The sequence below is a fragment of the Rhinoderma darwinii genome, chromosome 4 (genome assembly GCF_050947455.1).
Source record: "Rhinoderma darwinii isolate aRhiDar2 chromosome 4, aRhiDar2.hap1, whole genome shotgun sequence".
NCBI classification, from domain to species: domain Eukaryota; kingdom Metazoa; phylum Chordata; class Amphibia; order Anura; family Rhinodermatidae; genus Rhinoderma; species Rhinoderma darwinii.
In genome coordinates, this window is record NC_134690.1 from 409,727,239 (window position 1) to 409,744,194 (window position 16,956).

The window sequence follows — 16,956 nt, forward strand, 5'->3', positions numbered from 1 at the left end:
GAGAACGGCAGAGCAATGTGAAGAGCGACAGGATAAAGCCACCAATTCAGACTCTCCGAATGGAAAACCACCTTCCAAGAAAGACAAAGGGCGACTTGTTGCAACGAAGGGAGCCGACTGCAGAACCCCCAAAACCATGTTGAGATCCCAAGAAGGAATCGGAGGACGATAAGGGGGACCAATCCCCTGCAGAAAGGCCTTGACATGAGACTTAGCGGTCAATGGGCCACTGAACAAGATGGAAAGTGCCGATAGCTGTCCCTTCAGAGCGCTCAGGGCCAAACCCAGATCCAGGGAGGAACGAGAGAACATCGGTCATCAAGGCCACGCTGCGAGTCCTGCCCTGCTGATTGAGATAAGCCACGGCCGTGACATTGTGCGTTTGAACTCGCACCAGATGGCAAGACCGCAGCGACGTCCAGTGCAGCAGGAGCGCCATCACTAACAATAACTTTTTTGTGTAGACTCTCGGGGCCATAGCCAGGCCGAACAGTAGAGCCACAAATTGGTAATGGTGAGGCGGAACTGCAAAGCACAGGAAGCAAATACATGTCCGTGATGCCCACTGAGGAGGAAAACTCCCCCTGCTCCATGGAAGCGATGACTGGTCAAAGAGATTAAAAGGCGGATTCGGCAGATCCTGACATATGCGTTGAGACGTTTGAGGTCTAGGATAGGCCGAACCGAGTCGTCAGTCTTCCGCACGACAAAAAGGTTGGAGTAGATCCTCCGAAACCTTTGGGTCAGGGACACTGGAATGATGACACCTTGAAGGTTGCAAAGTGTCGATTGCTCGAAAAAAAGCTGCCGCCCTGGAGGGAGACTGAGGGATAGCGGACTGGAAGAAAGTCTCTGGGGGAAGACTGTAAATTCAATTTTGTAAGAGGATAGCGCTTCCTGAACCCAAGTGCAGAAATCTGACCCCACTTGAACCGAACAGGGGCGCATCTTCAAACAGAAGTGGCCTTACAAGCTCTGGCGGACTGAGGTCGGGGTCGTCAGGAGGGGTGAGTCTTTAAAGGAAGGTTTTTTCTAGAAGACGGTGTGGGAAACCCACAAAGGGATCGAAAACGAAGACCTACCTTTTTGACAGGGGCAGTCAGTTTGACCCTGTTCTGGGGGAGCTCTTGCTACCAGTAGCCTCAGATGATTTCATCCAGTTGGAGAGACGGGTACCTTAAATTGGAAGCACGGTCAGGGACCGCTTGGAAGCTGTATCTGCAGACCAAGTTTTTAGCCAGGTCGTTCTGCAGATCGTAACGGTAGAAGCCAAAGCCCGAGCCACGAGTCAGGCGACATGAAGAGCAGCCGCGCACAGGTACAAAGACGCATTTGAGAGAAGATGGGATAGATCCAGCAATTCCTCCTGAGGAGTCCCGGAGAGAAGGTCATGATGGAGTTGTGCCCATTCAGAGGCAGCTCTGCTGACCCAGGCCGAGGCGAGAATTGGGCGTATGGTGTAGCCGGACTCATTATAGGAGAACTTGGAAAATAATTCCACATGGCGATCGGGAGGATCCTTGAAGGAAGTTGCGTCCACCATTGGCAAAGCAGTAGCTCTGGTCAGGCAGAACCCTGGAGGGCATAAAGCCGGAGACTTATCCCGCTTGGAGGAGACCCCTTCCTAAAAGGAGTAGACTATGTCCAACTGGCTAAAGTAAGTGACTTCTCCACCGTGCGTCTCCATTCCTTGGAAACTGCGCAATCAAGTTCAGAATCAGCTGAAAAGGGCGTCTGGGACTGTTGAGGTTGAAGGAAGGAGCGTGACCTGTAAGGCCTTAACAAGTACCTCAACAGAAGTGGGAAGTTAGAAATACCCCTTGTCTTCCGAATTGGAATCAGAAAGTTCCCCTTCCGATAAGACACCCCTGGGGGGGGGGGCAAAAGAGACATGTCAGTCAAGTGGACCTGGCTCCATTTCTGGGGGCCTGCCACGTGAGAAAGACGTGGACGGAGAGTACAGGGGAGGTTGGTCAGAAAGACGATTCATTACTCCCATCATGGACGGTCCTAGCAGGCAACGCTGGGGGTCCAGCATGAATGACATATAGAAGGCTGACCACAGGAAGATGTAGTGCTGCATTTAGAGCAGGCACAATGGACTGTGAGGTTGATCTGGCGAGAAGGCTTTTCCGTAGGGTCAGACAGTAGTCGGGGGGTCACTACACAACGCAGTGCGATCAACTGTGGGGGTGAAATGGCCAATGAAACCACTCCGATACGGCACAGCGATAGATTACTCCACCGTAGGAAGGGGGTAAAGGCTAGAAAAAACAAACTCCTACAATCAGCAAAACTCAGGGACTGAGACCTAGTAGTGAGAGGAGGCGGCCGGGGGTCGGTCCTACCCGGGTCCAGAAGTGTCTGCGCTTGTCCTGAGGGCAAATAACAGCAAGACACGGTCAGGAGGTCCCATGTCCCCAACAGTATCGGCGGAATGAATGAAGGAGACGCGAAGCGGGGAAGATTGGCCACGCCCATGAACCGCTGCTATTGGCCGCCGACGGTGTGTAGCCAATCAGAGAAGAGATGCTGAATCCCATGAGGGAAGAGTGAAAAAGTGCACTGTAGTATTGGATGAGCGGAGGACCCGCCACCCGCTGTAATACGGACGCAAAACGGCGCCAGTGAAATAAAAAGTTAGGGATCTGTAAACCCCTACAACAAAAAAGGAGCAGTCCGTGGGCGGAGTCTCAGGAGACCCTGGATAGTGCGTTCTGCAGCGCTATACAAGCGGAGCCCGGGGGGGGGGGGGGGGGGGGGAGATTTAAAAAATTTTATCCTCCATCCCCCCTCAGTGGTTCACGCTCTGGTAAGGGGACACTGGCGGGAGAGGTGGTGAACGTGCTCACTAGGCTGGCGGGTGACAGAGGAGCTGACGCTCAGGTCTCACTTGGTGGAGAACGGTGCATTTGTAGGATGGCATTGTGCGCCCGACATCTATCCGCCTGTAAACCAGCTGTAAGAAATAAATACACATAAAAATAACGGTATAAGTGTCTGCCCCCTACAGACACCGAGCCAAGACTGAATGGTTCAGCGTCTGTGGGTGGGGCTTATCCTGTAGGAGGAGTCACTTTCATTTCTTAGTGTCAAGCCTCCTAGTGGTAACAGCATGAACTGCGCGGTGTCCCCAATGTAAGAAACGTCAGTTATATATCAGTACAGCGGGTCACGTCTCCTCACCGGATCACGACTCCGCGGTGCATGAAGATGTTGATATAATGGGATCCGGTGCTGCCGCTTGATTCCCAGTAAGACTTTGGATTCCCGTCAGTCAGTTTGTTGGCGCGATGTGGATTTGAGGAGACTTCCATCTTCTCCCAACATTTATCCTCTTTCACTTCCACGCTGGATCCTGCAGAGACAGGAGGTGAGAACGTTCCGGAACTAGTGTGCGGCTTCACGCCCGGCCCCCTCCGATGCTGCGGAGTCCCGCCCCCATTTACAGCCACACCCACAGGTTCACGGATCTGCTATCTCTGGGGGATGTTGGGACTGCGGATGTTTCCTCTACAGCTGCCGCATGACATGATTGGCTGTCCATATAATGCGTGGACTCTTACAGAGCAGCTTTCTGTCACATAGTGGGGGGTCCCACGCGCGGTGCCCCCATCACAGAACATCAGGACAGGGCTTCTTGTCGTAGGACAAGTCATTGAGGTCTTGTGAGACCTTGTTGGTGATGAGAAGATGTCACTTGGCCGGAGCACACGCACTACCACACATGAAGGGCATAGCTGAGCTCAATCCGTTGTGTGATATGGGCTGCATGGAGGAGCGCTTACCGCGTGTAACCCCCGATGAGTCACATGTTCTGGGATGAAACGTACGTTGGGGGTGTCACCCCTCCCATAGACAGAGGAGGGCGATTGTAAAGCATCTCTCTATATGGACGGGTGACGCTCACGTCATATAATGGCTGGCCGGTCCCGATTCTCACCTTGACAGAGGTTCCTTAAGAAGACATCAAAAAACGGGATGTTGATCTGCTGCTGGCAGCGCCGGTGCTCCTCTATCTGCCCGAGAACCATCTGACGGAGACAAGAGAAATGTCACGCGGAATAACGGAACACATCCCGGTAACTGATCAGGACTCCAGTCACCTCCAGAGCGGCTCACGCTACTTCACTATTACAGGATGTGTAGTGACTGCTGCTCTGGATGTGACTAGAGCAGAATGGTCAGTATGTAGCGCAGGTGGAGCGGTCTGGGCACGCTCACCTGGATGCAGCCGGCCAGGATGCTGGTGGCCATCTTCTGGTAGAGGCTGGTGTACTTCTCACAGTCACTCAGAAGGTCTCGCAGCTCCGGGGCCTGCAGCAGGGTGGAGTTCTGCTTCTCCAGCACTTTATTCAGCGTTTCCTTGGCTCCGAGGCGGCACATGACCACAGCGCAGTCCTTGTTAATGGACGCTAGGCGGTGTAAGAAGCTGACCACCTCCTGGAGAACCTGAAGAGCAACACAAGAGGCTGGAATCACAACCACCACCAACATCCATCCCCGCGTCGTGTACCCACTTACCTCATGGTCGCTGGTGGTGCTCACAAGAGACGTCAGGCACGGCTCAATGCTCTGGTGCCAGGGGAGGGCGTCTTCTTGGTAGAAAGACAGAGACTTATTCAGGATCCTGAGGAGACACAATCAGGTCACATCTCAGAACAAGAACAGTGACAACCGTACATTATAACCCGAACCGTCCCGTTATAACGAGCTGGAAAACCCGGCCCATCATCTCACAGCATACATCCCCATACAAACACTTCACTGATCAGGTCTTATTCTCCAGTCACATCCAGAGCTGCAGCCACAATTCTATTACATCATGTCTTATTCACGCGGGGCCCTCGCTCCCCCTCCACACTAACACGCGGGGCCCTCGCTCCCCCTCCACACTAACACGCAGGGCCCTCGCTCCCCCTCCACACTAACACGCGGGGCCCTCGCTCCCCCTCCACACTAACACGTGGGGCCCTCGCTCCCACTCCACACTAACACGCGGGGCCCTCGCTCCCCTCCACACTAACACGTGGGGGGCCCTCACCTATAGATGCAGAGCTGAAGCTGCTTCTCACTTCGCAGCTGCTCCAGACTGGAGAGAAGCTGCCGGAAGAAGTCGGGGTTTGTGAGCAGCTGGAAAACATCACAAGGCAGAGAGGGGGCGCCATCATCACAGACACAGCGCTCCAGAGACGGCAGCAGCTCCCGGCACATCCGCACCTCCTTCATACTGCTGAGCAAAGACGTCACATCCATGTCCTGCAGAGCCTGGCACATCTCTGAAAGGGGCATCAGTGAGACACCATCCAGGGGGGCACAGAAGGGGGTGATAGAGATTAAGGAGGAAGGGACACAGGAGGGGGAAGAGACAGGCGGAAGTGATGGAGACACGGGAGAAGGAGACACGGGAGGAGGAGACACGGGAGGAAGAGATACGGGAGGAAGAGATACGGGAGGAAGAGATGGAGACACAAGAGAAGAGATGGAGAGTGAGGAAAAAAGAGACACGGGAGGAAGAGATGGAGAGTGAGGAGAAAGAGACTGAGGAGAAAGAGACTGAGGAGAAAGAGACTGAGGAGAAAGAGACTGAGGAGAAAGAGACTGAGGAGAAAGAGACTGAGGAGAAAGAGACTGAGGAGAAAGAGACTGAGGAGAAAGAGACTGAGGAGAAAGAGACTGAGGAGAAAGAGACTGAGGAGAAAGAGACTGAGGAGAAAGAGACTGAGGAGAAAGAGACTGAGGAGAAAGAGACTGAGGAAAAAGAGACTGAGGAAAAAGAGACTGAGGAGAAAGAGACTGAGGAGAAAGAGACTGAGGAGAAAGAGACTGAGGAGAAAGAGACTGAGACTGTGGAGAAAGAGACTGTGGAGAAAGAGACTGAGGAGAAAGAGACTGAGGAGAAAGAGACTGAGGAGAAAGAGACTGAGGAGAAAGAGACTGAGGAGAAAGAGACTGAGGAGAAAGAGACTGAGGAGAAAGAGACTGAGGAGAAAGAGACTGAGGAGAAAGAGACTGAGGAGAAAGAGACTGAGGAGAAAGAGACTGAGGAGAAAGAGACTGAGGAGAAAGAGACTGAGGAGAAAGAGACTGAGGAGAAAGAGACTGAGGAAAAAGAGACTGAGGAGAAAGAGACTGAGGAGAAAGAGACTGAGGAGAAAGAGACTGAGGAGAAAGAGACTGAGGAGAAAGAGACTGAGACTGTGGAGAAAGAGACTGTGGAGAAAGAGACTGAGGAGAAAGAGACTGAGGAGAAAGAGACTGAGGAGAAAGAGACTGAGGAGAAAGAGACTGAGGAGAAAGAGACTGAGGAGAAAGAGACTGAGGAGAAAGAGACTGAGGAGAAAGAGACTGAGGAGAAAGAGACTGAGGAGAAAGAGACTGAGGAGAAAGAGACTGAGGAGAAAGAGACTGAGGAGAAAGAGACTGAGGAGAAAGAGACACAGGAGAAAGACACAGGAGAAAGAGACACAGGAGGAAGAGACACAGGAGAAAGAGACACAGGAGGAAGAGACACAGGAGGAAGAGACGGAGACTGAGGAGAAAGACACGGGAGAAAGAGACACGGGAGAAAGAGACACGGAGAAAGAGACACGGGAGAAAGAGACACGGGAGAAAGAGACACGGGAGAAAGAGACACGGGAGAAAGAGACACGGGAGAAAGAGACACGGGAGAAAGACACAGGAGGAATATATGGAGGCACGGGAGGAAGAGAGGCACGGGAGGAAGAGAGGCACGGGAGGAAGAGAGGCACGGGAGGAAGAGAGGCACGGGAGGAAGAGAGGCACGGGAGGAAGAGAGGCACGGGAGGAAGAGAGACACGGGAGGAAGAGAGACACGGGAGGAAGAGAGACACGGGAGGAAGAGAGACACGGGAGGAAGAGAGACACGGGAGGAAGAGAGACACGGGAGGAAGAGAGACACGGGAGGAAGAGAGACACGGGAGGAAGAGAGACACGGGAGGAAGAGAGACACGGGAGGAAGAGAGACACGGGAGGAAGAGAGACACGGGAGGAAGAGAGACACGGGAGGAAGAGAGACACGGGAGGAAGAGAGACACGGGAGGAAGAGAGACACGGGAGGAAGAGAGACACGGGAGGCAGAGACACGGGAGGCAGAGACACGGGAGGCAGAGACACGGGAGGCAGAGACACGGGAGGCAGAGACACGGGAGGCAGAGACACGGGAGGCAGAGACACGGGAGGAAGAGACACGGGAGGAAGAGACACGGGAGGAAGAGTTGGAGAGTGAGGAGAAAGACACAGGAGGAAGAGATGGAGAGTGAGGAGAAAGACACGGGAGGAAGAGACACGGGAGGAAGAGACACAGGAGGAAGAGACACAGGAGGAAGTGATGGAGACTAAACGGGAAAAAGCACAGGAGAGGTTACATCAGGGACACCTTTGCAGGAGGGTTTGTACCTTTGTCGTCTGTGCTGCTCTTCTCCTGAGTGCTCTTTAAGAGGTCACAGAGCTGCTTCTGCATGAAGAGGTCCAGCCTGCTGTACATGGAGTTGCTGTCTCCTGTGAAGCTCTGGAGGACGGTGGGCAGCTCACCCCCGGACAGCTGCTCGGACAGACCTTTATGGTTCTCAGTCAACATTCGGATGACCAGCAGCCCGTTGTACACAGAGGTGAAGCACCTGAAAAGCAGAAGGTGAAGTTAGTGACAGCAGCTAATGTCATGAGGATGCCGCTTCTCTAAACCCTTACCCCTCTGTCCCCTGCAGCTTGCTGATGGCCCCGGGGATTGCCCTTAGGAGACTGGTAGAGCTTCCACTGGCAGCAGATCCGATGCTGGAGAAGATTTCTTTCATCACCTGGGCGTCTCCGGGATTCAGGGCGTATCGGCGGGAGCTTCCACGCAGGTCACAGCTTCCCACCCCGGTCAGCACCTTCAGGACCTGCCAGGGAATGATTGCAAGTTACAAGATGGAGGCCACACACATCAGGGAGAGGCAGGAAGGGCAGCTACTCACCGCCAGGCCGATATGCTGGATGGCAGCCGAGGACTGATGCTCCTGCATACAGCCCAGAACCGCCCGCACCCCTCCCTCCGTGGCAAACAGCACCCGCCAGTCACACTTGGACATCAGAACATAGGTCAGCTGCAGGCACGTGATCACCACAAGCTTCTCCTTCATCTGATTGGTCAAAATTTCCACCAACATCTTAATGATCTTCTCTCTGGGTATTCGTACAGAACATAGTGTGACTAGCAATAAAGGAGAGGTGACCTTCCCAAGTGGCCGATGTTCTGCCCCACCCCCACCTGTGACATTTCGTTTAATCCTCATATAAAAGGATGAACCCCGACATGCACCCCCTTAGGTCAGTACCTGTTAGCAGAGCGCCCCTCACTTTTCCCAGCATGGACCTCGTCTCCAGACTGCTGCAGCATGGCCTGCACAGCGGAGGACAGCGCCTCGGCCCCACACATGGCTTTCTTAATCTTCTCCAGAATCTCCACCAACATCTCCATAGACATGCCTTTAGATGTGCCCCGGGAGGTCCCAAATCCTGAAGGGTGGAGAACATTCAGAGACATTAATAAGGAGCAAGGGGTCAAAACCGGGCAGTGCAGACGTTACCGGAGCATCTCACGTTGCCGGGTGTTTTAGGGGGGGCATTATAAAGGGTGGAGTGTACCACTATATATTCTCATCCACACAAGGTTAGGTTCATGAGCCGCCAAATACCACAGGGTTAAAGGGTTTGACCGAGAGTTTAACAAATGAAGCTAAATGTAGTCACGGCAGGGGAAGACCATGTGAGTGGATGCTCGGCCGCTGATCTCCCCCTCCGCACCTCTTCCAACGTCAGATGCTACTTGGAGCAATGCTGGCTCTCCTCACCGGTTTGTGAGTTTGGCTGTCGGTCGCAGATGCCCAGCCTTCTCACTCCCGGCACAGACACCTGTGCGCCCTCCTGCCTGGAGCACCACTGACTCCCCCCGCTGACAGTCGCCACTGCGGTCGCAGATAAAGTCCGCTTTTAGTCTCCTCGCTCACGGTGCAGAAACCCTTGTGCCCTGCTGCTGGACGCGGCCCAGGGGATCCCTCTCCTGCTGCCGGACGCGGCCCAGCGGATCCCTCTCCTGCTGCTGGACGCGGCCCAGGGGATCCCTCTCCTGCTGCTGGACGCGGCCCAGCGGATCCCTCTCCTGCTGCTGGACGCGGCCCAGGGGATCCCTCTCCTGCTGCCGGACGCGGCCCAGCGGATCCCTCTCCTGCTGCCGGACACGGCCCATGGGATCCCTCTCCTGCTGCCGGACGCGGCCCAGCGGATCCCTCTCCTGCTGCCGGACGCGGCCCAGCGGATCCCTCTCCTGCTGCCGGACGCGGCCCAGCGGATCCCTCTCCTGCTGCCGGACGCGGCCCAGCGGATCCCTCTCCTGCTGCCGGACGCGGCCCAGCGGATCCCTCTCCTGCTGCCGGACGCGGCCCAGCGGATCCCTCCCCTGCTGCCGGACGCGGCCCAGCGGATCCCTCCCCTGCTGCCGGACGCGGCCCAGCGGATCCCTCCCCTGCTGCCGGACGCGGCCCAGCGGATCCCTCCCCTGCTGCCGGACGCGGCCCAGCGGATCCCTCTCCTGCTGCCGGACGCGGCCCAGCGGATCCCTCTCCTGCTGCCGGACGCGGCCCAGCGGATCCCTCTCCTGCTGCCGGACGCGGCCCAGCGGATCCCTCTCCTGCTGCCGGACGCGGCCCAGCGGATCCCTCTCCTGCTGCCGGACGCGGCCCAGCGGATCCCTCTCCTGCTGCCGGACGCGGCCCAGCGGATCCCTCTCCTGCTGCCGGACGCGGCCCAGCGGATCCCTCTCCTGCTGCCGGACGCGGCCCAGCGGATCCCTCTCCTGCTGCCGGACGCGGCCCAGCGGATCCCTCTCCTGCTGCTGGACGCGGCCCAGCGGATCCCTCTCCTGCTGCTGGACGCGGCCCAGCGGATCCCTCTCCTGCTGCTGGACGCGGCCCAGCGGATCCCTCTCCTGCTGCTGGACGCGGCCCAGTGGATCCCTCTTCTGCTGCCGGACGCGGCCCAGCGGATCCCTCTCCTGCTGCTGGACGCGGCCCAGCGGATCCCTCTCCTGCTGCTGGACACGGCCCAGTGGATCCCTCTCCTGCTGCTGGACACGCTCCTCCGCATGGAGGGGACTACGCTCCACCGCATGGACGGGACTACGATCCTCCGCATGGACGGGACTACGATCCATCCAGAACAGGACTATTGCTCTCCTAGCCATAGGAATATTTGACGGTTGTACCTTCTGGAGAACCCATATGAGGTGGTGGTTTGTTTAGGACCTTAGAAAGGAAATCTGGGACCGCTCTCCTAAAACCTTGTACAATCTGGCATTCCTAAAGCATAGGAGCGCGTGCGCATCCCATCATGTGCGATCCTTGGTGTACGATTATTGGCTGCTGCTGACATATACAGGGGATGGTCTGTTACATTGGGTAGACGCGTTTCCATCGTCTTGTTGCGATTATTATTACATGAGCCTATAAACTTGAGATTAGGCCTCTAGGACCCTGAGGACTCCAATTAAGGGGTAGTGAGCTGGTCCGGAAGGGTATTGGGTGGTCGCGCCAGGTCAGATAGAGGGTGGACCTGGGAATTCATATGTAATTGATCAAAGGATCCCAAAATATTCTCAGTATATCAGTCCCTGATGTAGGACCCCAGCAGAGAGGGGCTGTGTATGGGTCGATAGTTGGTAATCCGTGCGCTGCCCCCCATAGACGTCCGTGCGCTGCCCCCCCCCATAGACGTCCGTGCGCTGCCCCCCCCATAGACGCCCGTGCGCTGCCCCCCCCATAGACGCCCGTGCGCTGCCCCCCCATAGACGCCCGTGCGCTGCCCCCCCCATAGACGCCCGTGCGCTGCCCCCCCCATAGACGTCCGTGCGCTGCCCCCCCCATAGACGTCCGTGCGCTGCCCCCCCCATAGACGCCCGTGCGCTGCCCCCCCCATAGACGCCCGTGCGCTGCCCCCCCCATAGACGCCCGTGCGCTGCCCCCCCCATAGACGCCCGTGCGCTGCCCCCCCCATAGACGCCCGTGCGCTGCCCCCCCCATAGACGTCCGTGCGCTGCCCCCCCCATAGACGTCCGTGCGCTGCCCCCCCCATAGACGTCCGTGCGCTGCCCCCCCCATAGACGTCCGTGCGCTGCCCCCCCCATAGACGTCCGTGCGCTGCCCCCCCATAGACATCCGTGCGCTGCCCCCCATAGACATCCGTGCGCTGCCCCCCATAGACATCCGTGCGCTGCCCCCCATAGACGTCCGTGCGCTGCCCCCTATAGACGTCCGTGCGCTGCCCCCTATAGACGTCCGTGCGCTGCCCCCCATACACAGCCGAGCGTTCACCATACAGAAGGTTTATTTCTGCGGAGTACACGGCCCTGTATACAGTACAGGGAGCTGCTGTTTACTGATCCAGTTGTGGCGATCACATGATCTAAGCAGTCGCGGATCAGCCCATGTTAGGAGGTTACATTTCCCTGGTATACGGGAGGAACGCGTCAGCCTCAGTTACAGGCATCCCTAGCCCGAGCCCAGCCGAGCCCGCCACAAACCACCGCAGCGATAACCCAACAACAATGGATTTTACAGCTATTAAAAGAAAACTATAAGAAAATACGGGAACAATGGATTTTACTTAATTTTTTAACTTTTTCCCGATAACACCAAAAAAAACACAAATATAAAAATAAAGCCCCACGAGTCACAGAAAGGAGAACACCGGAGCGGCCCGCACTGACCAGAAGGTCTGGGCCTCACAGGGTCGTCTCGGGATCAGGTGAGTCGGGGGAAGCCGCCCCCAGCCCGACCGTCCCCGCTGACACGTAGCATGACATGGCGGCTCTTCAGATGAGTGTAGGACGTGGACGGCTCATAGAGCGGCCCTCCGAGCCGCGGGCCCCTAATAGGACATCCGGACAGGGGGTGTCTATAGGAGATGAGAGAAAGGAAAGATGCGGCCGGCCCACCCACAACTCACCCAATGTTCCCCGGCAGTCGTATTCTCCATGACCCTTGTGTGCCCCCCTGACATAAGACTAGCCCTCACCTTTACCCTTGTCCTCTGCTGGAGGCGTGGGGCTCTGTAGTCCTTCCTGGCAGAGCAGGCTGCTGAGGAGCTGCAGGTCTGAGGGTTCCTCACTGGCCTGGGCTCCAGACTTCTCCATTTTGTGAGGTTCTTTGTTCTTTGGCTTCTTGGTCAGGCCGCCGCCCTGTTCGGGGTGATCCTGGGCCGCGCGGCTGGGACCTGACCTCTGACCTCCTGGCTGGAGAATGTACTTAGCGTAGACGTGAGAGCTCTGCAGGTCGCTCAGGGCACTGCCGGTGCAGCGTTCACCCAAGAAGTGCAGGATCTTGTGTGCCACATCCACAGACACGGGTAACAGCATGAGGGCGTCCTCGTCCAGACTACACCGGCGCTGCTGGCGACACAAAGTAACAGAAATGACGCCTCACAGCGACCCTCATGTCAGCATCTCCCCCTCTAATATACTGTAACCACCGGATCCCCTGCACTGTAATCTGGGGGGAGGGGCCTTGTGGGGGAGGGGCCTTATGGGGAGGGGCATAGTGGGGGAGGGGCAAAGACGCTTATAATGACCTGACCATGTCCTGCTCTCACAACTGAGGGGCTGTCACAGTTGTTTCCGGTCCAGACAATCCTTGGTGAGGTGAGCAGCCTGACACGTTACCTGCACTGACACACTGTAACACACTAGCGGGGGAGGGGACAGTATTTCTCTCACCTCGTCCTCCAGCTTCTGCCGGATCATGTCCTGCACCTCCTGCTGCTCCCGACTCTCCAGTCTCCGTATGAAGAAGAGGATCTCCCACCACTCATCCTGCCCCAGGTGCCCCCTCTCCTCACAGGCTGCTCCTCCCAGGTACGGCAGCGAGTACATCCCCCCGGAGAGTTTACAGGACGGCGCTGGGGTCACTGCGGAGACAAGGAGGAGATTATGGCGGGATCCGCCCACAATATGATGTCACTGACTGATGAGATTTACTGTCCGCTGCTAAAGTCTTCACACAGAGCAGCGGCACCCCAGAAGCTACTTCTCTCCCTATTAAAGTTGGGGTGTATTCTGCTCGGCTTTCCTTCATGTCATGTCACCAGCCCCTCCCCCGTGATGTCATCTCAGTCGTCCTGGACCCGCTGACGCCCCGGAGGATGCGCTCAGGGGTCTCCGGCACAGACGAGCGTCACAATAAGGGGCCGGTCTGACGTGCCAGAAGCTTCGGAAGACGAAAAGTGCTGCCACTATCTAACAGACATTTCAAGATCCCTGCATACGGTCAGTGTATGGAAACATTGGTCTATCTTCGGAGGCTGAAAACCTGTCCTACCCTGGTCCTGCTCACACAGCTGATGGTTTGTTACAATATATAATCCTCTGTGCGGTAAATACATCAGCAGCACAAATCCTCTGGGTCCTGGATGCCACGGATACATTTTATCTGACCTGTTCACCTCACAGAGGATTGTCTACACTGGATACAATTGTAACAAACCCTCAGATGTCAGACGTATTAGGTCAGGACTGGGTTTCCACTTGTGAGAATCCTGCACGTCCACTGACGGTCACCAGGAATGATCAGCCGCCCGGGCAGCACCCGCAGGACTCACCGGCAGGCACCTTCAGGCTGTCGCCCACTGCGGAGGTCTTGTCCTGGTTGTCCTCTTCTGACTGCTCTCCAGAGCTGATGATCTCCACCATATGCCAGTGCACCCAGTAGGTTCTCCCGGTCGACCTCCACAGAATCTGTTGGTGAAGATCCTGGTTACATCACGGCTGCATACATTGTAAGGTGGAAGAACCAAGGACTATACAACCCATCATCCTGCTCTGTAGAGTCCGATGGATAACTGGCTGGAGTCTCATGCGCTCCGCAGCTCTCTAACAATCAGGTCTACTGCTCTGTACAAATAATACGGCCGCCGGACACTCAGGTTACAGAATTGTGGCCGGATCGCGCTGCTTCTACAGCTATATCCGACGTCCAGAGAATTCCTATAAAACCCGACAAGATGGACAAAACCCGCGACGGGGGACTCGCAGGGTGAGAATTGCAGGAGGAGGAGGTCTGCGGGGGCTCGAGATTTGGCAGGATTGGGATCTCATTAAACCGCTCTGGAATCTTGTCTGATTTGTTCCCCGACTTTCTCCCTCTCGTCCGAGCTGATCCCACTCCGGCCCCCGACAAAGCACAATCTCCTGACGGTTCTATTAACTGCTGCTAAACGCCTCATAACTCTGCAGTGGAGATCGCCGGCTCCCCCGAGCAACGGTGTGAGAAGATCCAGGAGATCGCACGACTGGGGGGCCCTGGGAGCGGAGCACACGTACTAAGATCTCAAAACTGTGGAAACCGCAGCACGATGTTCATGTTACACAACAACCGCCAGTGAGTCGCACTACATCCTTGTACCCAGTCCGCCAGTCAGTGGCACTACATCCTTCTAACCTGTCCGCCAGTCAGTCGCACTACATCCTTCTAACCTGTCCGCCAGTCAGTGGCACTACATCCTTGTACCCAGTCCGCCAGTCAGTGGCACTACATCCTTCTAACCTGTCCGCCAGTCAGTCGCATTACATCCTTCTACCCTGTCCTCCAGTCAGTCGCACTACATCCTTCTACCCTGTCCGCCAGTCAGTTGCACTACATCCTTCTACCCTGTCCTCCAGTCAGTCGCACTACATCCTTCTAACCTGTCCTCCAGTCAGTCGCACTACATCCTTCTACCCTGTCCACCAGTCAGTGGCACTAGATCCTGCTACCCTGTCCGCCAGTCAGTGGCACTACATCCTTCTACCCTGTCCGCCAGTCAGTGGCACTACATCCTTCTAACCTGTCCGCCAGTAAGTGGCACTACATCCTTCTACCCTGTCCGCCAGTCAGTTGCACTACATCCTTCTACCCTGTCCGCCAGTCAGTGGCACTACATCCTTCTAACCTGTCCGCCAGTCAGTGGCACTACATCCTTCTACCCTGTCCGCCAGTCAGTGGCACTACATCCTTCTACCCTGTCCGCCAGTCAGTCGCACTACATCCTTCTACCTTGTCCGCCAGTCAGTCGCACATCTTTCTACCCTGTCCGCCAGTCAGTGGCACTACATCCTTCTAACCTGTCCGCCAGTCAGTCGCACTGCATCCTTCTACCCTGTCCACCAGTCAGTGGCACTAGATCCTTCTTCCCTGTCCGCCAGTCAGTGGCACTACATCCTTCTACCCTGTCCGCCAGTCAGTCGCACTACATCCTGCTACCCTGTCCGCCAGTCAGTTGCACTACATCCTTCTACCCTGTCCGCCAGTCAGTGGCACTACATCCTTCTAACCTGTCCGCCAGTCAGTGGCACTACATCCTTCTACCCTGTCTGCCAGTCAGTGGCACTACATCCTTCTACCCTGTCCGCCAGTCAGTCGCACTACATCCTTCTAACCTGTCCGCCAGTCAGCCGCACTACATCCTTCTACCCTGTCCGCCAGTCAGTCGCACTACATCCTTCTACCCGGTCCGCCAGTCTGTCGCACTACATCCTTCTACCTTGTCTGCCAGTCAGTCGCACTACATCCTCCTAACCTGTCCGCCAGTCAGTCGCACTACATCCTTCTAACCTGTCCTCCAGTCAGTCGCACTACATCCTTCTAACCTGTCCGCCAGTCAGTCGCACTACATCCTTCTAACCTGTCCGCCAGTCAGTTGCACTACATCCTTCTAACCTGTCCGCCAGTCAGTTGCACTACATCCTTCTAACCTGTCCACCAGTCAGTCGCACTACTTCCTTCTACCTTGTCCGCCAGTCAGTTGCACTACATCCTTCTAACCTGTCCTCCAGTCAGTCGCACTACATCCTTCTACCCTGTCCGCCAGTCAGTCGCACTACATCCTTCTACCCTGTCCTCCAGTCAGTCGCACTACATCCTTCTAACCTGTCCTCCAGTCAGTCGCACTACATCCTTCTACCCTGTCCGCCAGTCAGTGGCACTAGATCCTGCTACCCTGTCCGCCAGTCAGTGGCACTACATCCTTCTACCCTGTCCGCCAGTCAGTGGAACTACATCCTTCTAACCTGTCCGCCAGTCAGTGGCACTACATCCTTCTACCCTGTCCGCCAGTCAGTGGCACTACATCCTTCTAACCTGTCCGCCAGTCAGTCGCACTACATCCTTCTAACCTGTCCGCCAGTCAGTTGCACTACATCCTTCTAACCTGTCCACCAGTCAGTCGCACTACTTCCTTCTACCTTGTCCGCCAGTCAGTTGCACTACATCCTTCTAACCTGTCCGCCAGTCAGTCGCACTACATCCTTCTACCCTGTCCGCCAGTCAGTGGCACTACATCCTTCTACCCTGTCCGCCAGTCAGTCGCACTACATCCTTCTAACCTGTCCGCCAGTCAGCCGCACTACATCCTGCTACCCTGTCCGCCAGTCAGTGGCACTACATCCTTCTACCCTGTCCGCCGGTCAGTGGCACTACATCCTTCTAACCTGTCCGCCAGTCAGTCGCACTACATCCTTCTAACCTGTCCGCCAGTCAGTCGCACTACATCCTTCTACCCTGTCCGCCAGTCTGTCGCACTACATCCTTCTACCTTGTCCGCCAGTCAGTCGCACTGCATCCTTCTAACCTGTCGGCCAGTCAGTCGCACTACATCCTTCTACCCTGTCCGCCAGTCAGTCGCATTACATCCTTCTACCCTGTCCGCCAGTCAGTCGCACTACATCCTTCTACCCTGTCCGCCAGTCAGTGGCACTACACCCTTCTACCCTGTCCGCCAGTCAGTGGCACTACATCCTTCTACCCTGTCCGCCAATCAGTCGCACTACATCCTTCTAACCTGTCCGCCAGTCAGTCGCACTACATCCTTCTACCCTGTCCGCCAGTCAGTGGCACTACACCCTTCTACCCTGTCCGCCAGTCAGTGGCACTA

At 56.2% G+C, this 16,956-nt stretch overlaps 1 protein-coding gene across 1 annotated transcript in view; it reads right to left on the reverse strand.

The window, feature by feature from the left end:
- CUL9 (cullin 9) overlaps positions 1–16,956 on the reverse strand; it is an 84,592-nt gene that overhangs the window by 52,312 nt on the left and 15,324 nt on the right. The window contains 14 exon segments of the mRNA XM_075863775.1: positions 1,430–1,624; positions 2,894–2,948; positions 3,187–3,358; positions 3,944–4,034; positions 4,225–4,452; positions 4,525–4,630; positions 5,045–5,279; positions 7,420–7,640; positions 7,711–7,901; positions 7,977–8,184; positions 8,337–8,517; positions 12,070–12,442; positions 12,767–12,957; positions 13,648–13,783. Of these exon segments, the coding sequence (XP_075719890.1) occupies positions 1,430–1,624; positions 2,894–2,948; positions 3,187–3,358; positions 3,944–4,034; positions 4,225–4,452; positions 4,525–4,630; positions 5,045–5,279; positions 7,420–7,640; positions 7,711–7,901; positions 7,977–8,184; positions 8,337–8,517; positions 12,070–12,442; positions 12,767–12,957; positions 13,648–13,783 (2,583 nt within the window).